The 26,264-nt window shown below is 45.9% G+C and overlaps 1 protein-coding gene and 1 long non-coding RNA gene across 2 annotated transcripts in view; one reads left to right on the top strand and one right to left on the bottom strand.

The window, feature by feature from the left end:
* Window positions 1–2,090: 2,090 nt before the first annotated feature.
* On the bottom strand, window positions 2,091–24,286 carry LOC136012782 (uncharacterized). The gene is made up of 3 exons (XR_010611958.1): window positions 24,101–24,286; window positions 3,485–3,782; window positions 2,091–3,200 (listed from the first exon to the last, which is right to left on the bottom strand). It is a non-coding gene; the product is annotated as an uncharacterized LOC136012782 (long non-coding RNA).
* The window catches only part of SIAH3 (siah E3 ubiquitin protein ligase family member 3), a 51,177-nt gene continuing 32,276 nt past the window's right edge, over window positions 7,364–26,264 (top strand). Inside the window, exon 1 of the mRNA XM_065675828.1 lies at window positions 7,364–7,622. Within this exon, the coding sequence (XP_065531900.1) occupies window positions 7,488–7,622 (135 nt within the window). The 5' untranslated portion in view covers window positions 7,364–7,487. The remainder of the gene's footprint in view (window positions 7,623–26,264) is intronic.

Raw genomic sequence — 26,264 nt, 5'->3', positions numbered from 1 at the left:
GGAAAGGGTTTAGAAATTTAGGAAATGGGTCTGAAATTTAGACTTAGGAGGTGCATATCCAACCATCCCCAGCCCATGTCCTGAGTATGGCTAGCAATGGAGAACTCCACTGCCCAAAGCAGGCTGGGGATTGGAGGGGACACAGACACTTCTGCACTGGCATGTATCCAGACTAATCTGGGGTAACCTGGGCTCTGAGCCTTTACTTTGGCCAGGCCAGGGGGATGCCTCAGACAGGGAGAGAAGCATGCCCTGAGCACATACCTCTACAACAGGCACGACCCTTTGTAGAGACTGTTTCCCCACAGGTCATGGCAACAACTGGCCTTCCTGCAGTACCGGCCAAGTATTGCCAGTGACAAGCAGGTCCTCACTGAAGCAGCCCCTGCCATGACACCCACTGTCCAGGTGGGATGTGCAGGAGTTTCTGTGGGGTTGAGGGATGCCACGTACTGGAGTCGCTGCTTGCATGTCAATACCCAGCTTGCTGAGCTTAGGGTTCATCTCACCTGGTTACAGAGGAGTGCGGTGCTACATCTGTGAGAATCACACATGTACAATCAGTGGAGGTGATTCGGTACTTTACATGGTGCATCATCTAACCCATTTTACATATCTCCTTTAAGCTGAGATGCCCCAGACATGCTTCCCCCCACTGTTTCAGGAGGCACAGCTGGCTAACTCAGGCATAGGCATCCACTAGAGGAAGATGTGTGTGACCTCCAGTGGCTGGAAAATCCTTGATGAATGCCTCCTAAATATGCCTCAGAATTTGAAGACAGAAAAGTCCAAGAACAGGAAAATGCGGACACAGGATCCAAAGCTGTGAAGCAAGCCTCAATTATTTATCATTCTTGCGACCCAGAACAGCAGGGACTTCAGTCTGTCTAACTGGGGCATTTGGATACAGCCCTACACCTCTTCATTGTGCAGGACATCTTCCTCCACGAGGGAGTCAGGAGCAGCACAACCTTGTTCAGCAGTGCTCATCTACACACCCAGAAGCTGCTAAAACTTAGATGTGGGCACAGGAAGTCTGTCTCATTCCTGCTACCTGCCTGTCCTTTTCATGTCTCCATGCATGTGTCTCTGTGCCTGGTTTAAAGCATGTGGACGGAAAAAGAAGCCCATCGTTTCTCTGGCAGGGTCCTGGGCAGGCCCCCACCATCCTCATCAAAAACCAGTGCCGGAGAGGACACTGAGGAGATTAAAGGGTAACAACAGTGCTGCCACCAGTCTGCATCGCTGACTGCTGCTTCCCCCAGCTGAGTGCAACTCTGGGAGTGACATGTCAGCCCACAGAGTGTGACCACAGACAGCCTCTCAAGCAGGCTCCCTGGCAAATCAGAAACTCTCTAGCCCTTAAACCTGCTCAGAATTAGAGGCTGCCTCTGAGTAAGCTGCTGCCCAAGCTGCTGGCAGGAAAAGGAGCCTCCTTCATCCATCATTGCTGGCTCATGGAGCTTTTTCTGTCCAACTCAATGCAACTGAGGTGGCTACAGTCCATCCATCCTTGCACTGGTATGGCCTGGGCCAGCAGGACTCTCCTCTGGGCACTGTGTTAGGCTGGCAATTGAAAGCAATATGACCTTATGGTAATGTGGGCACCAGGCAATCACTATGTGTAGGAAATGATGGCAGTTACTTTATCTAATAACAGCATGAAAGTGTGAAGTATCTCTATTGAGCTGCTGGCTTGCTGGTGAGAGTTAAAGGAGATGCACTCTCGGGTATAACATTTGCAGAGAGAAGTGGCACGAGATATTGCCATAAACTCTCCCGTTAATAAGCGAGCAGAGGAAGAGAGAGCGTGCCAAATGCAGCAGTGTGAGGGGACAAAATTAAGGAAGCAACAACCTTTTTCCCTAGGCAGCAGATATCCCCAAAGGAGAAATGAAGAATTCCCCTCTTGACCCAGCGACTGGAAAACTCGTGTACTGCTGATAATAATGTGGGAAGGACAGCTTTGAAAGGAATAAAAGAAAAATGTCTTTGCCATATTAGTGTCCTTTAATACTAGAGGGAAATGTAAGTTTCTGCCGAAGGAGATTAGCAGGAAGAGCCCAGCTCAGTAGCTGTGCATTGACGATGCTCTGCAGGTCAAGGGGTGCAGAAATTACTTTTGCCCTGTGACAGATGGGGGAGACGCGGCCCAAGCATGAGAACAATGGTACGTGCATTCCCTGTTATTCTGGTGATGGTGTTGGCTGCGCAGCATTACAAAGTAGCCCTGAGGGCAATGGCCACGCACAGCTGAAGGCGAGAGGGAGGAGGAAGACAGAGCTGAGAAAATGTTGGGAAGAACCTCAGAATTCTGCAAGTGGTTCCAGTTCAGCAAATTCTGTTTTCTCCCCAGTTTTATAAGGTTATCTGTGGCATTTATTGCAGAATCGCAGAATCATCACAGTGGGAAGGGACCTCTAGATCATATCGTCTAACCTCCCTGCCAAGACAGGGCCACCTAGAGCAGGTTGCACAGGCAGGTTTTGAATGTCTCCAGAAGGGGAGACTCCACAACCTACCCGGGCACGCTGTGCCATTGCTCCTTGTCCTATCCCTGTGTACCACTGACAGGATGAGGAACAATGGCCGTTTGTCACTGGTATCTTAATTGTCATGTTATTTAACTGCTTTAAAAACTGATTTTGATGGGCTTTGCCCAATAAAAGCTATCCTTTTAAGAAAGTTAGGTTTGTTGAGATGTTTAAGATCAGTTTCCTCTTAAAGCACCCATAAAATCCCAATGCGGCTGTTGCTTATATTGCTGCATAGAGTCAAAATAGATTTTCTAAAGCCTATTTGCAAAATACTTCTCCACAAACAAATAAAGCACTTCAGTAAAGCCAACAGCTTTTGATAACACTTTGCTCATGAAAAAGTAGATCGTTTTTTAAAAGAAGAAAAAAGGCTTGCTGGTGTTCTCGCCGCTCGTCTGTGTAGATGTTGCAGAAGACAAGGGGAGGGAGCACCTCCATGCATTTTCCAGGGAGGTTTGAGGTTCTCCTTTCTGCCCCCAGGCAGCTCTGACTTCCATGTGTCTGTGCTGAAGTGGTTTCAAATCTGCGCTGGAAGTGAAGAGGAGGTGGGTGAATGGGACCCCAAAGGGTGAACGTGTCATGCTGTAACCAGTGCATTGTGATGCTGTGACCCAAATGGGTGATTTTGCTCCTGCACTCATCAGCGGTCAGGAACAGAACAGGCTGAAGAAGAGATGAGGAAGAGGAAGAGAAAATTAGTAGAGGAGCTGCAAAAGTGACATCTTGAGCAAGAAAAGTACTTTGCAAATGAAACTGTTGAGTTTGCTGAAGGAGGTTTTAGGCAAAAACTGTCTTTGCATGGAGGTCTGTGGTGACAGTCTGCCCCATCTCAGCAAGGGAAAGCTCAATGACTCTGCAGGCAGAAGCTTATGCAGACAAATAATTCAGACTGGAAGTATGATGAAAAATGCTAGTGTTGAAGACAAATGAATTTTGGAAGAACTTACTAGGAAGTGCCACTGGTCTCCTTCCTGCTTAAAAGCTCTGGATTGCAGCAGAGGAAAATGATAATTAGTAGTGAAAATACATCTCCTCAAAACCTGCTGTGAGATCCAGGAGAGCAGATGAAGCTTCACAAAAACGATGCAGAAAACTGCCTGATGTTGCAGTCAAGTCAGGGGAAATGCATCTTCAGTGTGCCCCATTGCCTCCATGACCATGAAGGGAGCTGCGCTGATACATTCAGATGTAGACATTCACAGGAGAGGTAGCTAGCTGGCATGCCGTGGATCTTGCTCTTCCAGCCTGTTCAAGCAGAAAATGGGATTGAACCTTAGCTAGATGTGGGCACCAACACATTTAAGTAGCCAGCTAGCATCCCTAGATGGCAGGGCTGACAGTATAAAAGAGGTCTTTCCTGGCACCCACGCTGGCTGTCCCTACTTGATGACAGCAACAGGTTTGCTTGGCTTGGCTCCTTCCCCAAGGAAATATAAATAGCAGAGCCAGAGTACGTCCCACATCAGCCAGCCCTGCCAGAAATCCTACCAGCAGTCAGAAACAGCAAGCAGGCTGGTAAGCTGCCAGGATGGATTCTCATGATGCTGAACAGCATCCCCTTCTCCCGTCCTTGGGATAAAGATGAGTGCCGGTGCTGTCTGAGACAGGTTACGTTCCCCCTATGGCTGTCTGTAATAGAGGGCAGCATGGTGCCATTGGCATGGAAATCATTCCGTGGATGTCAGTGAGACATACACATAGGGACAAGAAAGAACTTGGGTTTGCTATACCTGTGGTGTCTGGCAAGGCAGAAGGGGAGAGGAAGCAGCATGTAGGAAGGTCACCCCCAAAAGTGCCTAGTCAGAAAGATAAAGAAATCCAATTGAAACCCAAGCCCTGCAATTTGACATTGGGTTTGGACTAAGTGATGCATCTGCCAGGCTGCTGTCCTGCCAAATTGCATGGTGCCTGGGCACTCATGGTTTCCCACAAGCATTTCCCTTTCACCTCAGTGTCTCAGACCAAAAGCAAAGTGGGCAAACTGGAAAGTTACTGCTGCTTTTATCTGCAGCTGATCCTATTATTGTACTAACCTGACGCAGCTGCATCAGAAGCTGAGCTGCTGGAGCATTATAATCCCATGTGTATTATGGTGATGCCACTAGAGCTGCTAATTTGGCAAAATCTGGATCCTAATGAAGATTTAGCCCATGGCCTTTTGCCATGTCACACTTGCATGTTATGGAATTAACTATCTTGGAAATAATGGCTGCAGTCACCAGAAATTTGTAACCAGAAGCTAAATAGGATTCCTTGCATGTGGACTTGTTCCTCCTCCCTCTGGCTGCATCCACAAGTAATGGATGCAACCACAGGGGCTGTGTGTGGGTCTCAGGACACGAACAATATGGGCGATAAAACATTTTCCAGAAGTTTTGCCATGAAAGTGAATGTGCAGTTAGAAGGAGTTAATTTCAGATGCAGTGAGTTCTTGTTTTCCTCTTTTTCCACACATACTGCTGTCAGAGGATGCTCCTCAGAAGGTCACGTGTAGAATGCGACATGGGCAGAGATGCATATGGGGGTTTGGGCACTGCAAAGGTCCCTCACCCACCCTGGAAGGTGGTCTTTTCTTTGCAAGAATTTCAACCTTTTCTGTATACTAGCCCAGTGGCCAGGATGTTTATTTAGGTTGAAGATGTCACTGTGTGCCTGCGGGATCAGGGATGTCTCTTCTGCCCCCAGGGTAGGCAGCTGTGTCTCAGAGGGGCTGGACCACAGCACGGCCAGAGCTCAAGGCTGTCTGGACAGCAGGGATGGGGGGTCCTGTCTCTGCTCCCCAAGGACGTGGTCTTGCCCCCCAAGCTTAGGCATCCAATTGAGTCTATCAGTCAAACAGAAATAATCCCAGGGGGTTAGGTGGTGATAACCAATGTAAATAGCAAAGACCTTTTTTTCTTTTGAGGCTTTGAGGGCAGAGTACTTGAACTGATAACTTGCAGACTGAAATTTGCTGCTATGAAGTGTTTGTGCAGCTACCAACTACAAATCAGGAAGACATAAATAATAAATAGCTGGATGCTCACAGTTACTTGGGGAATGGAGAAAAGGACACATTTAAGCAAATCAATTCACTCACTTGTCCTCAAGTCTGTCTGAAAATATTCTCAAAGTGTCTCTCAGCACTGCAAAAATTATCTCCTCATTTACAAGCAAATGTTAAGAACTGAGAGATACATATTCCACCTGTCCTTAATGCTGGCGGGGTGGGGGGAATTACGTTGTCAGCTGTTTCAACATTCACAATTTCCCACTTATTTATCCACTCAGGCCTCCTATTTTACTTTATGTTTTATTTTTTGTCCGCACAGGCTCTCTGCAGTCTGGCGGAGCCGGTATTGCAGTATTGATTTAGTACGAGGCAGTTGTGACAATCCAGTCCCAGGCTGAAGCCTGCGCTGTATGGGGGCTGCTTTACCCAGAGCAGCAGCCTCACACCCAGCACAGGGCTCATGTTTAAAAGAAGCAAAAAAGAAAAGAAAGGAAAGCTACTTTCATCTGTTCTGCTTTGAAGGGAAAACGGATTACCAAGGCTAAATAAGCCATCTGAGTACTTAGCTAGCAAGCCTAAATAGCACCCTGATAGGAAGTTCTGGCAGAGAGCTAATTAAATTAACCCTCTTTGATTTATTAACAAGCAGAGCAACATATCACACAGGATTGTCCCATGAAATGAATGTGCTTTCTGATTCCCTTGGCTGCTTCGGTGCAGTCACCTCCTGGAAAAGCCAGTTATGGCGACTCAAGTTTAATGAGACTCAATGGCTCGAAAAGGCTCCCTGCCCACCAACAGAGATACACATTGGTAATAATACACAAAAGCGTGTTATTTTCCTTGCAATTCTCTAATTCTTTTTTAATGCCTAGGACTGTCTAATAGCTAATTTGTTATTTCCTACCCACCAATATGCAGATGAATGACAAGCAAAAGCCTTCTGCATGTTTAATTGTTGTGTTGATTTAGAAGCTGCTTTTCCCTCAGTGCAAGTTTCTCTCTGCATATGCTCTCATGCATCATGTATTTCATTATATTTAGAAACATGCCCCGTGCCTTTTTATGCTCTCATGGTTCCAACATACAGTAATTACCATGTTTTGTGTGCAATGGACCTGGTCCACCAGCAAGTGTAAATCAGGAAAACATTGCTGACTTTAAATGGAGTTATTTCAACTTACACCAGACCTGAGACCTGAGCTCTCTTATTTTTAGTGGTGGGGGAAGCTTTACCTGTGTGCTGGGACCCTTCTGAAGTAGCAGAATATACAATCTAGAAAACTTCAGAATGGTGATGATCCAAATCAACGCCAGCAAATGCACAGACTTTAATCTATTTATACAGTGAGCTCTACTTCTGCTTAACCCCTGCAAGGAACTGTAACTCTCTTCGAATACTTGATTTCTCTCCTTCAGCAAAACACAGTCTACTTAATCTGTTTTTGCTACTTTCTAACAGTTTCACTGGTGGGCTTCTTCCCTATGCCTTACATTTAGCTTTGGCATCCAAATGGTCTTTCGTTAAATTAAGGCAATTAATAAATGGAGACGTTAAGCAATCAATTTTGTCTGCATATCTCCACAGCCTTACGTATGACTGGCTGTAATCACGAGATAAATGCAACGTGCTGATGTATGGTAATGTTCAATAATACATTCTCCACCAGGCTCAATTCATCAGGGAGTTTCTGGAGGGGAGGCATTTGTTATTGGCTGTCTCTGGACCTCAAGGATAACATTTCTGTCCTTTCCATTGGCCGCCCTGCCGCTGCAAGCCTCTTCCCGTCTTATTTTGATGATGAATATGAAGGCATGCTAAGCTGTGCCGGAGCATAGCTCACACCGCCTGCACTCCCTCCCGGGGCTCAAGGACTCAGGGGCTCCCTCGCTGCTTCCCCTACCCGCCGCCAGCAGCAGCAGCAGCACCAACAGCAGCAGCAACGCCAAAAGTTGTGATGCTTTTCTTCACCCAGTGCTTTGGGGCTGTGTTAGATCTTATTCATCTGCGGTTTCAGCACTACAAGGCAAAGAGGGTTTTCTCAGCTGCCGGGCAACTTGTCTGCGTTGTCAACCCAACGCACAGCCTAAAGGTGAGTTACAAATATTTTTTCTCTTCTGACATCTTCTCATCTTCCCCCCCACAACCGCGTTTCTCTGCAGGGAATGAAATGATGCTCTCGCAGCTAGGGGAGAGTGCTGTTAACACGTTGCAGCCCTGGCAGAGGATGTTTGCATTGTCTTGCTGCATGATTCCCTTCGGAGTGAAGGAGAAGCAACCCTCAGCTCCAAGCGATCGTGGGAAGTTGCTTCTCCCCCTCCCCGAAGTTTCCCATGTGAAAGGCATGTTGCAAGTGCCTGGAAAAAATAAATGGAAAAGTTAGTTGGATGAATTCACGTTCCTTTTTGGTAGAAGGATGCTGGGGCGTCTTCCAGGCTGACACCCAGGCACAGCAGGATGCTGCCAGGCAGTAGGGAGCAGGGAGAGTGGGGGTGGCAGCAGAGGGGTCTCCGGCTGCTGGTCTTGTTTGCTTTCTGTAGGAAAAAGGCTGTTCCTGTCTCCTGGAGGGAGTCTAAAGGCGTTCCTCTGACATTGAAACTGTCCTTAAGCTGTTTGCAAGGTGAATCTATTTTAGGCAGGAGAATACATTTGCCTTAATGCAAAACTATTTATAGTCCCCATAAAACATTACTCTTACTCGCACAGTTCTGGATTTTCACTGAGAAAGTGGTAACAGCTCTGTCTATGCCAGAGCTGTGATGTTTGTACATAGAGAAGAAGCAGCCGGGGGAGAAAGCAACTGGGAGGCTTTAATTACTTTATCGCAGTAGCGAATGACCAACTTTAACAAAGTGCTTCCAGTTTTGTGGGAAGTCCTTGAGGAGCTGACCATTGATGCCACTCCGCTAGCCCAACACAAGCTCAGAAATCAGTTTAATTGTGGACAACTTATCTCTGGATCTGCTGGGGTCCCTGCAAGGAACTCAGAGGTGTTGCTGGGAGCATCTTTCCTGAACTGTGGGTCCCTGGGAGGTCCATTGATGGGTTAAATCCCTCTTCAAAGTACATCCTAGAACAGTGTTTTCAGCCTCGGGCTGTGTTCAGGCAGGGAGAGGTTGTTTCTAGCAGGGCACCAGCTCCAGGAGGATTTCACTGCAAGGAAAGGATTTCACTGTAAGCACTGTGCTAAACCTGATGAGTGCTGCTGGCCAGGGCAGGCATTCCCAAGGGACACACTGCTGGGGTGCAGGCTCACCTCTCCTGGCATTGCTCCTCTGCTGACACAAGCTGTTTAAAAACATGCGTCCCTGTCATTATCTGAAAGGATCCGAACAGATAAAAGAAGCAACTGCTTTCCTAAGTGCTTGGAGAGATTCTGTAAGTGAATGCTTCTGCGCTCGACCCCTTTTATGTAACTGTCTCCTGCTTCTTTCATCTATAATTTTAATTAAAAAAAAGAAAAAGAGCAGAAAAAAGGTTATTGAGGGTCACAACGCAATTTCAGTGCCTGTGGCACTGTCTGATGAGGTCCCATAAGCACAGAGAGGGGTGTCTGCTGACTGCTCCGCTGGTATCTAGGACTAGACCTGAATTTATCAGTTCAGGTCCTCTCGAGCTGCAGTTTTGCTGTTGTGGGAGCTGCAACATTTTACCTTTGAGCATACCAGAAAAAGTTGATGCTTCTGCTTGTTAAACACAGAGGGAATTTCAGTTCATTAAAATCCCCCATGACCAAGCTCTTCACTGCTCAGACCCAAAGCCTGATAGAGAGACAAGTAATTTCAGTGCTGTCTTGACAGCTCTTGATATTAGGATGCAAAACTCTCTTGGAAACAAATGGGAGCCTCTAGGAAAAGGTCCAACATGTCAGTGAAGCTCCAGTGGGAATTGTCTTGACTTGAGTGGGAATTGCTCCCCTGATAAGATTGCAGTGGGAACCCTGTGGCACATGTTTTTCCACACAGGTCTGTTGAGACACCGGATAGATGGACAAGCTGACAAGAAACCTGTCTGCTCTGAAAAAGAAACCCTGACTATAAAGTGAAATATGCTTGGAAGGTGCTTCCAAGTCACCCAGCTCACATCCAGCTGGGTGAATATGGTGGGCTTTAGTTCTGATCTGCTTTCAAGGTGCTCAGTGTAGTTCCCACCATCTCTGTAAGGAACCCATCAGCACTCAGTGGGTCAGATCCCTCTGTGTCCAGCACAGCACTACTGGTGTCCGTACAAGAACATCAGCTACCCCTGAGCAAGACACCTCTCCCCACCAGCTCTTGCCTGGTGGTGGAGAGGTGGTCACGTCCAGCCAGCACAGCACCACACCTTGTCCAAAACCTGGTGTCAGAGACAAGCCAGATGAATCTGCTTCTTGGGGTGCCCGTTTCTCCCCCTGGGATGCACAGGGAAGCTATGGTTGCTCCCTCCAGCAAAATGGAAAGGGACTTCTGAAGCTGGGACAGGGAGTTTTCCCCCTCCCCCAAAGCCTGTCCTCTATGCTGAACAACACCTGAGAGACCATTAAAAATGAAAGGGACGAACATATTGCTCTGAGATAGTTTACATTATTATGACTACTTAGATGCTTCACTATTATTTCTAGCTGGGTCATTTCAACTGTAACATTTTGTTGACAGCCCCCGAGTCTATGTGAACAATTGACAAGTGGAGTGAAAACTGTATTAAGGCATGCGGTCGATGAATACATGCCTGCTAGGAAACAAGATCTAGGAGCAATGTCATTTCTCTCCCTTCCCTTCAAAGTTTAAATGTTTGTGCTTACTCCAGAATTGTAAGCTCTTTGCAAAGGGATTATTTTATCCTGTATCTCCACAGCATCCTGGTGAGGGGGCTCCTGGTTCACTAGTGCAAATGATAAATGACAGGCATCGTATTCTGATGTGATTATGCACACTGACATCCCTCACATAGTCCTGGTCCTCAATCAGTGCCAACACACATAACCCTATTACAGTCAAACTGCAGCAGGACCTCTGTTCTCACTCCTTCCATCCAGGGGAGTGCTCATGGATGGTGGCGGGATCCAGCCTACCTGGAGGACCCATGGCTGGTGATCATATACGCGTCAGACCTTGGCATCGTGTAAAGCGCTCAGTGAGCAGCAGAGGGCAGGGGAGCCCTGGTACCCTCCAGGGAAAACTTGCACCCGCTTGTGCTGTCACAGACCCATAGCTAGACCAAGGGGGGCCTGCGGTAAAACTGTGTCAGTACGCTGTCACCGCAGCCACAACCCAGACCTCTGACCGTGACCAGAGCCCATCACTTCTTCCTTTAGGAGAGGTCCGGAGGTTAGCAGAGAAGCACACACTTAGAATGAAACCTGTGCCTTTCTTCCCACTGAAAGGCTCATTAACTGGGAAGGCTGATGAGTGCTTCAGTGTATCTTAAAGGACAAGATGGCAAGAGTGTCAGTACAGACACCTCTATTGATCTGCTGCTATTTTCCCTGTGCACGACAGGCTGACACAGGCGGCTTTAAACAAGGAAAGACAGCTTTGCAACCGTCCCCCTCTGTTTCGACTGTTTGGCAGGGGTATTAATGGGGTGGGAGGGTTGCTTCAGAGCCGCTTTGTCCTTCTGTCTGCTTTCTGCTCTTTGTCCAACCATGATATTCCCTAGGCAGGCACAGCAGCAGCACCTTAGGAAGCACTCCTATGTTGGGATCGAAATTCACTTGCCAAGCAGAAAAAAACACATATTTACTGCACTTCTATAGGTCATCGTCTTTCTCAGTCATATTACATGCATTACCTTGTAACCTGCCTGCCTTCAAGCATATGCTCACCATGACCTCTCCCCTTGGAGATGCAACAGAGCTCCCCAGTCAAGTGGCTGCTCCTTCCCAAGGCCATGTTCATTAGAAGAGCACTTCTGCTGCTGGCTGCAGGGCCCAGTGTGCAGAGGAAGCTTAAAGATGCTCCATGCGCATGGAAGAAATGAGTGTTTGCTTGTCCTGTGGAGATGAGGCTCAGTGAGCTCCTGTGCATTTTCACCCTGTTAATAGCAATTGTCCCCAGCACTGCTAATTGCAGCCTAGGGAGAAGCAAAGGTGGGTGGTGTGTCCTTGCTGGCATCGGTCCCTGTCTCAAAAACCAGGATAGCATGTGGCAGGGGACTGCTGTGCAGTAACAGCCCAGCTGGTACTGATGCCTTGTGGGGTGCTGTGTACAGCTGGGTAAAAGAGATTTTCTTCATTCAAGGAGTTACCAGCTTTTTACACACAACTTTAACTCTTCGGAGAGTGTGAAAAATGTTCTTGCAAAGAGTAAAAAACTGTGGTTAAGTTGTGCTTGTAAAACCCACCCATCTCTGTCTCTGTAGGACTTCAATGAACCCACTGAATTACAAAAAGAAGCATATTGAAAGGAGGGCGTAAGTAGTTCAATCTTACATTCAGAAAGGGTCATAGAATCATTTATGGGGCCAAGCTGTCTTCGAGCTGTTTTTTAAAGCAACAATCAAATCTGCTCTGAGTTAGGGAAGGGATTTGAATCCTGTTATAACAGTTTGGCTCTGCTCACAGTGGCCAGACAAATAGCATTGTAATCCACTTCATCTCCAGCAGGATTAAAGTGCTGCAGTGCATTATAACCCCATGAGCTTTATTTATTTATGTGGTGGAAAGGAGGAGAGGGACTCTGAAACCTGCTGCTAACAACCCACAGGCATCTTCTGACACCATCTCATCCTGGACATGATCTTATGACCACGTCATGACGATCTCAACCCTAATCTCATATCTCCCATGCAGGGCTGTGATTTGGGGAACCCAAGTGGTGTTTGGCCCCAATGTCCAGCAGGATTGTGACAGCCACAATGAGAGAGGCTGCAAAATCCCCTGCTGCCTGCAAATGCAGGCTCCTGGCAAGGCGTTGGGTCCTATCCCAGCCATAGGCTAGGGCTGTGTGGGCTCCTGGCACCTCAGATATTCAAACCCTTGTGTAAGGATGTGGATGGCAGCAACCAGAGCTGCTTTGCCATCCCTCCCTCAGCCTTGCCTCTGTTTGAAGGGGTGTCAGAGGGCAAAACTGGAAACCAAGATGATCATGACTACCCTGGGAGCCTCTGTGCCTGTGTTCACAGCCACCTGCAGAGCTGCATGCTCCAGCAGCTCTCCCTGCATGCTCTCCATCCACCAATGCCACTGCTCCGTCACAGGAGCTCCCCTCTCCTGTAACCCATTAACCCTGAGCCCACAGACCCAGTACCTGTGCAACCCACAGTGCAGGGTGGCATGGGCTTTACTCCAAGCATGCTGCAAAGCAGAGCACCTCCAAGCTCCAGCGTGGTCTCCCAGAGTAGCAGTTATGGTGTCTTCTTGATGGAGGGAGAGGGAGAGAAATGCTGCCATGTCAGAATATTCTGTGTTAATATGCTCCCGGTTCCTTCTCCCACCTCCTGTCCCTAATTAATTACTGCTGTTAACTGGCCCTGCCTGTTGTGCTATAGCTCTGGATATGGGACAGAGGGGGTAAGCATTGAGTCTTTTCCTTCTCATGCTTGATTTTGGGGTGGATTTCAATAACAAACCTGACCTAGTTGCAGGACATTTCAAGTCAGGGGCTATCAATGGAAGATAGTGTTGTTATTTTAGTATTAGAGAAATGCCTCTCCCCTCGACAGGGTTTTTGACAGCAGGGTAAGGAGTGTACAGCAGACACCACCAGATATTGCTTTGTAATCTACCCACTCTGTTACGACTCAGCTCATTAAGAATTTCTCAGTGCAACCCTTTGGGTTAGACATAACAGCCCAGATATATCCCTCAAGAGAAATACTGCCCCAAAGAAATTGTGGTGGCTAACATACGGGCTGCAGAGGAAAGAGGGATGTCTTAATATAAGCCTTGATTACATGAAATGAGTGGAGAGGTGTCAGTCTGCTTCCCAGCAGATGTAAGTCATCCAAGGACATTCTACTGGCATTAATCAACACATATTGTTGGCTGCCTCAGTAGGATATGAATATGGTCCTGCAAGCCCCAGATGTTAAAAAGTCCCAGGCCGCGTTCCCAAGCATCATGAATTTTGCCTCAAAATCACAATTGACAGAGTATAGATTTTTATTTAACCATTAGGAGTCTCTCCCGGTATTGAAGACCTCCCAGCACACTTAGCTGGAGGGCACACAGAAATGTCCACTTTTTTTCTCAGACTGTCTGAGGTTCTTAATCCTAAAAATCAAGTTTAAAGCACAGTGGATCTCAAGAGCTCCTGTAAAGCAAGGGAAGGGAGCTGCTGTGGCTGTGCCCCATCTCTCCTGGGTTTTGGCACCTCCTACACCATAGGAAGCCCATAATCTTTGTCCTGCCTTGCTCTGAGTTGGAACTTTATGTCCCTCCCGGCACCCCCAAAGCCTTTCCAGCACAATGGGCAATGAGTGTCCCTCAGCCAGGTGCAAAAGTGGGAAAAAGTGTGAATCCTCCAGAAGTTTCCCAGGGCGGCAGGGGGGAGGATAGTCTTTGCCCAGCTTTCTTAGGGGCTGAGTGACCATAGGAGCAATGACTGTGATGGGCTGTTTTAAACACCTCTCAGTGGCATTGCCACAGGCACACACGGCTGGGCAGGGCACAGCATGTTGCAGAAGCATGGTCCTCCTTGGAGCCACTGGAGGTGGGTGCCAGCAGGCACTGGAGGCATCAAAAAGTAGAGAATTCCTTTGGAGAGCTGAACAAAATTCAGGTGACATGCTAGGCCTGGTTTTGGTGTGACTTTTACAACAGAGATGAGCAGCCATCAAGTTCAGCTGATCTGGGTCCAGCTTCTGATGGAGGTGGAGAGAGGGCCTGGGCCTGAAGTCTCTGCTTAGGTCTGGCTGGACACAGAGGCAACTTACCAGCCCACCTCTGTATGCACGTGCTGTATTTGGAAATAAAAAGCACGGATGCTGGGACATTAAACACCTTATCAGATTGTGTTATTTTTATTTCTTTCTTTCTTTCCATAGCTTGTCTCTTTATTAAGTACTTTTCTTTCTGTGCTATTGTCCTCATCTTGCCCATTCTCTGCTATATCAAAGACTTAGAGCAAAAGATTGTCTGTATCTATTGCTCAAAAACCTAATTTTGGGCTTTTTTTACTCCTGCTGAAAGGAAAGCATCACTAACGTCACTGCAACTTTGGATCTCTCATTTTCCTCTAAGCTCTTTCAGAAGAAATCACAATCATTCAATCCGCAGCTTGTTTGGTGCCACCAATTTCCCAGTGACAGATAAAGTCCTGCTTTAAAATGATTGCCAGCAAGACGAGGAGAGCTACAAAACCCAGCTAAATGTTGCTGTGGATGCAGCTAATTTTCATTGTGCTCTGGACGGGGCTCAGGCAGGCAGATCCAGTGGGAGATGCCACAACTGCCTGTTGTCCACCCAGCACAGTAAGCCATGATCATGATCCCTTCACCAGCTCTGGCAAAAGAAAGTATCTTCCTTCTGCTTTGGTGTGGTGAAGCAAATCCACTTTCAGCAGGGATTTAAGCTGGTGGTTTGGTGTGTGCGCTGCCGAAGTAGGCACACATCCCTTCTGCTTCCATGCCGTAGGAACAAGCAGCTAGACAGAGCAGTAGCCTCAGCTAATTCTCACAACCTCCCACAAAGCTCTTACCCCTGAGGATTACTGAGGGCTGTGCTGAATGGCAAAATTCCAGTTGTGCATGGAAGTGTCCTGAAAATTGCGCTGGGTGTCGTGCTGCTAATAGCTACCTGCAACACTCCCACTTGGCTCTCCCACAGTGCTCTGCTTTGAAGAGGGAAGAGTGTCCTGGCACTGCTGGCACTGGGTAAACTGCCTGGCACATACGCAGTGTACAATTTGAACCACTTTTATTCAATTAGAGGCATTTCTGAGCATCTTACATTACGTTAATGGCTTTATCTTTAGCTCTCCCCTTCAGTCTAAGCAACAACATGGAAGTGCCACTGGGGGAGAACAGCAGAGGCCTTTGAGTAGTTGGCATGCTTTTTTTGGTGTGCTTTTTTTAACAGGTAGAAATGTTTGAAACAACTTTGGGAAAGGATTAACCAGGTATTTCCAGACCAGATGCAGTGCTTTTAGTCTTAGTCTTTTCTTCGAGAGCAATTCTGTTCTGAGCTGATCCAAATTGAAACTCCCATGCCATGGGCAGGGACACCTCATATTAGACCATGTCACCCAAGGCTCTGTCCAACCTGGCCTTGTACACCGCCAGGGATGGAGCATTCACAACTTCCTTGGGCAACCCATTCCAGTGCCTCACCACCCTCACAGTAAAGAATCTCTTCCTTAAGTCTAACCTGGACTTCCTTCCAGGTTGTCTTCCTCAGTAAAAATAGATCATTTGCACAGCTTTAGTGATGTTACTGGTATTTTAAACATGCAAATATTAAGCTCCTGTTTGGCTGCAAATTGTCCATCAGCCCTGGGGAAATGTGTGGCAGAGGAGAGACGTGGGTGAATATCGTAAACAAAAGATAGCACACTCTTTCACAACAAGTGCCAGCTGAAATAGAAAGAAAAACAGAGAAATGGATCATAAATGAAACAGAAAAAGATGAGATCAGTAATATCCCCTTGTGCAGAAAACAAACACTATAGATGAGCAAGGAGGCAGATGCTGCGGAGCAGAAAACCACATCAGCAGAGGATGAAAATGTTCACCCACTCTTTGGAACTGACATGTGGAAAATAAGCAAAGTAATAGGTGTGAAAATGGAGTAAATAATCACCACGCAAGGATTACATACGGCAGCTAGGAACAGTTATGGTCACCTTCAAGGTTTGTGGAAATGAGAGGCTGAAATGGAAATAACAGGATGGTGGCAGGTGGGCTGATGGTGGCATTGTAGCGACCTGAACTCAGCAAAACCACTCAGGGGCTCAGTGTCAAGCATGTGCACGGATTCAAAAATAGGTATGTTTTGCAGAAACAGACCCTTGTTCAGACATACTTATTCCAAAAAACTTGATCCAGCAAAAGACCGTATGAAAAACCTGCTGGAGTACAGCAAACCTATCCATCTCTTCTGAAGAACACAGGGTGGGTTGAAGACATCTTCCTCTTCAGCAGGGAAGTGATGCTAGATGTCTCACTGCTGCATTGTGTCATCTGCCCAGACGAGGATACTTGTTTGCAAATAGGGATATGTTATCTCTGCTGGTTGGACCCCATAGTGTAAAAAGGCATGCTACAGACCAGCGGGGCCACTGCTTTGCCTATTGGGCAGTACTGTGAGTTCACTTCTTGTACTACCTGAGAGCTGAGGACATCTCTGTAGTGCAACGTCTTTTGGAGGCTAGCATCAATGAGATGAATTATCCTCAAAAGAAGGCTGTCTTGCTTGTCACTGACAATCTAGGAAGCCAGAAGACTAGCTTGGAATGGATAGGTCATTTTTGTCTAGCTGAAGTTGGATGAAATGTGCCCCACTGATACCTTACAATTCCTTATGCAAAAGAAAACCAGGATATTCGTTTCCTTAAGATAAATACAAAAGTTTGGGCACAGTAACACCAAGTATTATATTCACTACTATTTTACACAGGTTTAGGTACAGTAATCTGATGACCTTTCCACTTCCCAAAAGCAAGCTTTGAGGGAGATTTCAGATGTAGCATAAACAGTTTTGGCAACATGACTGCAAGGTGAGAGCTTTCAGTTATTTCTACTAGAAGACACTTCTCATCCAAAAAAAAAAAAAAAAAAGAGCACAACTTTTTGGACTGACAACAGAGAACTTCATGAGAGAATGCAAATAAACCATTGATGCTGTCACCACGGAGAACAAGGACCAGACATAAGCAAAAACAAGGGATATTTTGACTACATATGAGGCACTAGCACAGGCTGCCCAGAGAGGTTCTGCCATCTGCACCCTTGGAGATTTTAAAAGCCCTGAGCAACCTGATCTATCTTTGCAGCTGACTGTCCTTTAAGCAGGAGTTGGTGATGCCCAGAGGTTTTTTCCCACCTGAATTGTTCTGACCCTGCAATCCTGTATAAAAACAGATCTTGGTGTGCAAGGAGGAGTGCAGCAGTATTAGGATTTCAAGTCTAATCATCAAATGGTCGCATTAGCAACCAAGCCAAAGTCATACAGAATCACAGAATGGTTTGGGTTGGAAGGTACCTTGAAGATCATTTAGCTCCAACCCTTCTGCCATGCTCAGGAACAAATATTTGAAAGACATATCTGAAAAGAATGAGGAAGGCAAACAGATGGACATGAGTGACATACTCAGAAATCCAAGGATCAATATGGGATATCAACATCAGTGAAAAATTATGGAGCTATACCAGCTACAGAAGTAGCTGGTAATTTAAACTCATCAGAAATACAAATCCTGATGGTAGTCCAAAGCCCAGGGATATTACCAGCTAATGAAATCAGTCTGGATTGGAAAGGAGGGCACTGTGTTAGATGAGGGATGGCAAAGAGAGCAAGACATATTTCAAAATATGCTTTGGAATAAGCATCCATATTGGTAATTACAATCAATACAAAATAAACTCTGAAGAGGAGAGGACAGATTGCTCAACATCTATTAGAAAAGACTGCACTGTGGCACCACAGTAAACATGTTCCCAAAGAGCATTGAGTGAAGCAAATAACGTGGAGCAGGTCACATGGAGCAAATAATCCACCCGGAAAAATGTGTCTTTCATTCTCCTTATAGGATGGCTGCCAGCAGAAAAAACTGGGCTTATGCAATTAACTGCCTCATGATTACTTTCCCCCTACAGCAGGATCCCTAATGCTTCAGACCCACTTTTGGCATGCGAGCTGTGTTAATTAGCTATGCAAAGAGGTAAAAAGCAGAGATTTTACTTTGGTAGCATTGTTCCCTGCCTGGATTCTGGTTCTGCTCCCAGGCTCGATGGAGTCTGTTTCTGTTTATCTTTGATCAGTGAAATCCAGAGGTTTCAGACTTTGGTGACTTAGGATGAGATAGCATCACTAGAGGTAAGGAAATGCTGTTTTGTCCAACCTTTTTAGGCAGGGTCATGGTTGGCAGTATGGAAGTCTGTAGGTTACCTGTATTTTGTTGGGGCAGCTTAAAATATTGCCATCCCATATGACTTTGTTAGTCCCTTAAAATCTGTCATTGCCTTGGTGCAGGGCCAGCAAAGGGAAAGGTAAAGGCTGGCCCTCATGCCTCTCCTAACCCACTTCATAGGCCTTTGTGGTTTATTAAAAGAGTTTGCATTAGTCTGTCAGACTGAGGAGGCAGCTGAAATGCAAGCACTCTTTGCTGTGGCTGTAGGTACATGAGTCCTGGCAGTGGCCATGCAGGCACTGAGATCAGGAATGTCCTAGGCCACTGTAGCAAGCTTCATTAAAGGATATCTGACAGGAGCCTGAGGCATCAGTCCTGGAAAAATGTTTTGCTGGTGATTAAGGTTTGCCGGCTGGGAGAGATGGTTGTGTTTCTTTTTCTCTCCTCTCCTTCCTACAAAGTAGTTGTGATGCGGTCATCAGCTTGTGTGGCTCGTTTAGTTTTCTCTTTGCTATCATTGTGGCAAATGTTTTTAGGGAACCCTTTTATCCCTGTTGACTAAAGCAGTATCCTGTATAAACCCTTACCTCAAGGCATGTACCCAGGTTTAGACCTCTCATTATCTGTGCCTTTGGGAGTGGCTAGAAAGACATGTTTTCCACAGCCACAAGCCAACCCGGGCAGAATGCAAACTTAAGGCAGCAGCAATGCAGCAAGACCATGTTCCTTACAAATAGGGGTGTGTTTACTTGCAGACAATTCATGGCTATTCCCAGGTCAAGATTTAAATTGTGGCAAGAAAACAAGACACAAATGCTGCCAGTTATTCAATGTCATTTCGTCTTGTTTCCCCCTTATAGTCAAACTCGAATATTTCTTGCAATTATAATTCCAGCCCTGGAATCTCCGGGGTCTAAATTGTATGGGAAATAATACAGCTTTAAAAATAAAACAAAACTTTCACTGAGTTTCTTCTGCCATAGAAAATATTTCAAAAAAAGTGACTCAAAAACATTAAGGTTATGCAATGTTACACAAACATAACCACTGGTTTGTAAATAACTGATTATAAAGACTGAATTTTCTTTCAGGCTATTGGCAAAAGACAAAGACACTATCAGAAAACAGATCTGAAGCCAGCTTAATCTCCAGGAGCTTCACAAGGCAACACATAATTTAGTGCTGCAGCTAAACACAAGCTCACTGTGAGGTATCTCTTAATAATTCTCTTAATAATAAGCTAGAGATTAGAAAACCACATCCCAGTTCACAGATAAATCCAGGCTGCATCTGAGTGTTTTGCCTATTTGCTGCTTTAACTAAAGCAACTCTAATTTGCCAGAGGCAAATCAACAGCACATAGCAGAGAACTCAGTCTGATGAAGCAGATGTTGGGGAAGGGAAGACCTTTTCTTTACTCACTCATAAGGAAAATTTATTGATGCCAAAAGCAGACTTTTCAGTGGTTTTTTGTAATAGTAACTTTTGCTTCTTGACTTTTACAACATAGAAGATACTTTCAGATCAAGTAGCTTCTGAGTTGTTTTTTGTGGAAAAGGACCTTGATGCTCTCTACAGGCAAATCACACAGTGAGCTGCAACCAGCTCCAGTCCTGGCTGACCCATAATTACAGCTCAGACACTCCAGTAAGACCTTTGCCACTTGGTATTTGCAAATAGTTGAGGGTTAAAAGATGAGCAAGAACATAGCTCAGCCTCTGCAGTCAAGAAGACCTACAGCCTAAGCCCAGTTTTAAGTATAATTTGTTTCCCTGGTGGCAAACAAGCCTACCTCTTGCTGGGTATCACTACACTTACCCAAGAGCCATCTAGTAAGCATCTATTCCTAAGATGGGCAAAATCAGGCTGAGCTCCCCGAGAGAACCCATCAATGGCTGACCCAGTGCTCTGAGCCCCGCTACAGCTAACACTGACAGTTTGCTGTGGTTACCTGTGTACCCAAAACTGCTTTTGCAAACAGAGCCTTTGAGATCACCAACAGCACCATAAAGCTGCCCACCTCTTGCCCCTCTTGCTCCAGGAGCTGAGGTGTGAAAAAGGACAGAGAAGAGATGCAGCAGAGGCTGGATGCAAGCCAGGCTGAGCCTAGCAGACAAATAGCTGCATTAGGTGGGTGCTGTGCCTGAGCTAATAAGCCCTGCAGGAGACAGGATCTGTTCACTGCAGCACCCTGCCAAGGCATTGTGGTTTATCTGCCTCCAAACCTGATGGGCACATCCACATGCTGCAATGGTCCATTGTGCAGCCAGAGCTGCAGGATGGATCAGCTAGCTGGGATGCTCTGCAGGCATCTACACCTTTAGTTTCTCCTTCTGTAAATGATGTGGGGGACAATGTTTGACATCAGCCAGTGGTTTGGAATGGAGGCCAAAATAGTCAAATCTCCTGTAGTAGGTTAAGCTGCTGTACGTATGTGAGGGACCCATCCACAAAACTGGTCCTGTTGTCATAAATACTGTGAATCTGATGATCCTTTTGGTGTCGATAAGGCTGGTGGGATATGTTCTTCCAGCCTCACAGTCAGGCTGTAAATATGTAAAACCAGAAATGAGGATGCTGAAGCTTAATTGTAGCCACCTAAGTTTATAATATTTTTACCTTAATCCCTTAATGATGATTATACTGTGAGTAGAAAATATAAAGCATTTTAGCAGCACTAAGTAATACTTAGAAGGCTCATTAATCCACAGTTAATATGCAGCCACTACTGAGAGGGAATGAAGCAATCATGTTGCCTCAGCACTACGCAGCAAGCCACCCCTGCTTGCCTTTAGGAGGGAAGTGGAGGATGTCTGCTCTACCTGGGACTGCTGCAGGAGGCAGACCATGAGGCATGTGCAGCCTCCCAGCCTCCCTTGTCATTGGGCGCTGGGGTTTGAGACAGATCTGTGCCAACACCTTGACTTTTCCCCTAACAAAGACAGCAAAGTTGGCACCTTTTACTTTCCAACCAGAGTGAAATTCAGCCACCTAGGTCAAAGGTGGTGCTTTGGAAAAGTGAGTGTCAATGCAGCAGCCTATGTGCTTTTCCCTCACAAAGTCAAAACCCTTGGGAGGTCAATCAGAAATAATCTAGGCTTCACCACATATAAATGTGTAGGAGTATTCATCAGCCTTATCTTCACTGATAAACAAAATGCTTTTCATCACTTCGGGTTTTCTTGGTTTCCCTGCATGCAACAGCGATTAGACTGTGCCTCATCCAGTCCATGATGAGTTCCCAGTGGTGAAGCAGAGGCAGAAATCACAGTGTCTGCAGTACAGCCATACAGTCTCTGAGGTTTAATTCCAAGAGGACATAAATGCTCATAGAAAATGTCCTAATGGCACATGGCAAAAAAAACTTGTCATCTCAGCGATCTTCAGGAGGCTCTTAACAGCAGAAAATTCAAGGAGCACTGCTTAGGACAGGGTAAAATGAGAATGGTGTGTCAGGCACTAATAAATGTACATGTACTATGTGGTCAAAGACAAGATCTTCCTTAGTCCTGCCAAGGAACTTGATATTCCAGGTGCCTGCCACCACAGGAAATGCGTAATGATGATTCCAAATGATTCCTCTGTGTGTGTACTACCTTCACTTCCAATGCGTGAGGTAAGGCTAAGGAACCCATGCTCACCAGTCTTTGTGACCTGCTCAACTGCATCTGGATGCAATAGAGCATCATGGCCAAATGTCCAAAAAGGCGCAAATCCCATCAACCTGGGGTGGCTGCTCTTGGTTGCAAAGAGAGGAGCAAGAGCAGGAAGTATGCCTTTCGGGTGGGCTTGCTTCTAAAACCCAGTCCCAAAGCTGAAGAAAGAAAGAAATGTATGTTCTCAAAGGGGTAAATCCTTCTCTGGATTAGAGTGGCAGGGGTGCAGAGCCCAAGCCTGCAGCTGTGCTCTGTGGATTATGCATGGGTGCTATCCCGGTAGGAAGCTGTAGTGTATGCACAGCACTGGCAGCCACCCTAAAATTCATGGCCAGGAAAGAAGGAGTGTGAACAGGTCCTCTTCAAAATGTAACAGCTTGCTGCAAATCAGCCCCCTCCTACATGCTCTGTGTTGCCCTCTTTGCTGATGTGGGCACATCCGCTGCACCTCCTCTAATCCAGAAGTTATAAATGCCATGCCATGATGCGATGCTCACGATTATTCAGAATTTTTATCTAAGCATAATCCATTGATGTCATGTAATTACCATAAAGCAGCTGCCTTATAGCATCCGAAATAACATCTATTTGACTTAATTTTACAGTATGGTAATTAACTACCACCTACTTATTTAAAACATATTTACAGAGGGAAATGTCAGAGATGCATCACTTTTTCATGCCCAGTAAATGCACCCACAATAACCGATTTCATATTTAATTAGCTTCCTTATGAGCTCACCTCTGAGAAAAATTATTCCAGAGGACGTGTTAGCTGTGATGCTTAAGCGGACTTTCAGATAGCGAATGCACCAGCTGCAGGTCAGTACCAATTTTTTGCTTTGTTATGTCGGTGTGTTATGGTGTTCATACAGGTTTAACAAAGTTATGGCCTTCACATAATTTTTAAGTTAAACTATTAACCACACAGAAAATCAATATGCAATAGAACAACGCTCATTAAGCAAATCATAAATCAACCCTTCTGTAGACACACAGCAGGTACCGAAGACTTTCATAAAACTCCTGGCCTGTTATGATCAAGGGAAAGGAGACTGTTACCATGAACAACACATTTCTGTGCATCAGATCTGGGTTAAGATATATGCACGTTAAGAAATATTAATTGGGAAGGGAATTTGTGTCTCTCAGGGCCTAGTAACAGTGTGGTACTTCAATGTGTAGCTCTCTGGACAAGATGTGTACTCACAGCAGGTTCATCCATCACTGAGGACAAGCACCTGGAGGGAGCCTGCGAAGTTGGCAGCAGGGGCAGGCAAAAAGAGGAATCCTATTTTGAAACCTCCCTGACATAACACAGGGTGAAGACTCAGTGGGGGTACAGTGACATTTTCTTACCTCCTAGACATAAATTCACATCATTTAAAGCTACAAGAGGCTCTTACGGTAATCTAGCCAGGCCAGCTGCACAAGATCCTTTCTCAGGAGCTTAAGGCCCTAACTTCAGCTCCTTGATGCCTTTTAAAAAGACCTCTACTTTGGACACAATGACTGTAATTGACAAAGATCACATGTCCATGGGCAAAATATGATCTTAGGAATGCTACTGTCAGCCAGAAAAAAAAAGGCTACATTTTGTTACCTTGGAAAGCTTAGGGGAAGCTGGGAAGACATTGTTCAGTGTTCTCTTTTTCCTGAGTGTTAATAGCATCAACTTGAGAAAGCACACAAAAGCCTGGAAATTGAGGTTCCCCTCCCTCCTGTTGGGAGAACTTTGATATCCCCACAGAAACACTGTGTCTGTTGTAAAAAACACAGTAATATTGAGGCGGTTTGGAGGGGAGACAATGAAATAACCCCAGAAAAATCAATTACAGCTGGTTGACAACAGAGGTTTGTATTGATTTGGAGAGATTCCCCCTCCTCGACATAGCTTTGCAAAAGCCTTACGTTCCCTAGGTACTCACCTGTTCCCTCCAAGGTGTCTTTTCTCTGTGCTCCTCTCTCTACCAGCTTTCGCAGGTGCAGTTACAGCTCACCTCAGCTGCTGGATCAGCAATTTTTGCCCTCTGAGGCTTTGTGAAAGTCACCCCAGCTTGCAAACCCTCTGACTGGCGCTTCAGCACTCTGTAAAAGCCAGCCGTGTCTGCGCACACCGCTTACCCCCACAGAGTCCAGGCTCTCACAGACGCTTTCCCACAGTAGCTGTGGCTTCCCCCCCCGCCCCATTTTCCCAAATTGCCCCTTTGTTTTTCTCCCAGTCACATCCTGACCCATCCAGCTGGTTTCTCAATCCCGGAGCAGGCAGAGAGCACCTTCCTTGCTCCTGTGGGCTTTTGAAGAAGCCCTGGTTATCCCACATCAGGGAGATCAGCATGGGCTTTCTGCTCCCCCAGCCTGGGGGGTACCAGCCTGGCAGTGTTACAGTGCCTTAATGCCTCATTTCTGTTCTAGTTAAATATTGAAACTCCCGTTTTAGGGGACTGGGTTTTCTTGTACTTTCTTTTCCTGAGGGAGAGAGTCTGTGGCTCATTGGTCTGGAGAATATCATGCCTACCTTTGGCAAATAGCCAGGCTTTCATAAAATGCTCCTCAAGTGGAAACTCCCCGTCCACTTATAAATACTGTCACCTACGTCTTAGAGCTAGAAAAACCAAGGCCTTTCTGAGATTAAAGCTAGATCTATGACACAGAAAGGAGAAAGCCCCGGTCTCCTCTCTTTTCATTAAGAAAGTGTTCTCAGCAGTTCTGCAGAACAAGCGATGAAACCTCTTCTGAAGTCAGGGAAAGTCTCAGGGGCCCAGCACTTACAGGTTCACACCTCTGCATCAGCAGAAAGAAGGGGCTTCTTTTGAAGTTGATCAAAATAGATTTGATTTTGAAGTTACAGAAATTATGCTGGTTTTGGAGATAATCAGTCCAGGCACCTTCTACATACAACAAACAGAAATAATGTGCCAAAACAGAGAAAAGTAACTGTAAGCTGATAACAGTTATAGTCCAGAAAAGGTGCCCGCTGAAGGACAGACACTATTCCCTATCTCACCTCCAAATACATAAACCAGGACCTGTGTGAGGACAATTCAGCTCTTGACTGTTGTTTCAGCCCCAACAGTCTAGATAATAAATAAAGAAACTTTTTTTTAAACCTGTGCTACATTGTCTTAAGATTACATTAAACTTGTTATCAAAATCATAAGGAAAATGAAGACTTTGTTGAGTCTCCAGGGGCAAAAGTAATTATTTCATGCAAGATGCCTTTTATTTGTCCCTTAGGTCAGTGCCTGCTCACTGCCCGTGGCGTGCTGCCTTCCAGCTATGCCTCCGCTAGTAACAGTCATGGAGCGGAGACCTACAGCAAATGTGATGATTAAGAGAACTAGGAAGATTCGATTGATTTAAATGTGCGGTAGTATGCGCTTAGGACTAAACTGCAGCTAAGTTTCATGTCTGTGTTTCACAATAGGAAGTGCATCTTGCTTGTTTCTTTGAGATTCTATCTACCTTTGAGCCAGAACTAGAGAATGGAGAGCAGAAATGGGAGGTCGTTTCAGTGCTAAAAACAGGGACTGGGTTTTGGTACCTTCCCTTTGGATGTGTTTGATCTTGTCCCCATGGGGCAGGTGACAACTCAGGGGCACATGACAGCACTCTGATGGGCAACAGCTCTGAAACTCAACCTGGCTTTTGGCTATTCTGCAAACCAAGCTCCGTGGAGAGCAATGGGGTAATTGTCTTGCAAGTGCTCAAATCTGCGTTTTTCTGATCACTTGAATTCACTGAGAAACTGATGATAGTGCAGGGCTTGTACTTTTCTACTGTCTTTTTCTTCCCTTTAATATAGCCAAATGGTCTGCTATTAGCGGACATGCATTAAACTTCTTGGCACAGCATGTTCAGCACTGAGAGCAGGAAATGATCATTCAGGGCCACTGCTAAGAAAACCTGTTAAAGTATCTCAGGGCAGAGTGAAAATCTAGTACTTGGGGATTAATTATCTGGAATTTAATGAGGCCAAAAGCCAGGTAGCAATTAAATGTCTGAGATGGAGAGGGTAGTTTCATAACAGACTTCAGTGGTGAGGCTGGCTTAAGAAGTTTCTGCTCTCTCGTCTCAGTCTGTTATCAAATT

Source organism: Lathamus discolor, chromosome 4 (assembly GCF_037157495.1).
Source record: "Lathamus discolor isolate bLatDis1 chromosome 4, bLatDis1.hap1, whole genome shotgun sequence".
Classification (NCBI taxonomy): Eukaryota; Metazoa; Chordata; class Aves; order Psittaciformes; family Psittacidae; genus Lathamus; species Lathamus discolor.
Note: the sequence above shows the minus strand (reverse complement) of the source record. Positions and strands in the feature narration are given on the sequence as shown.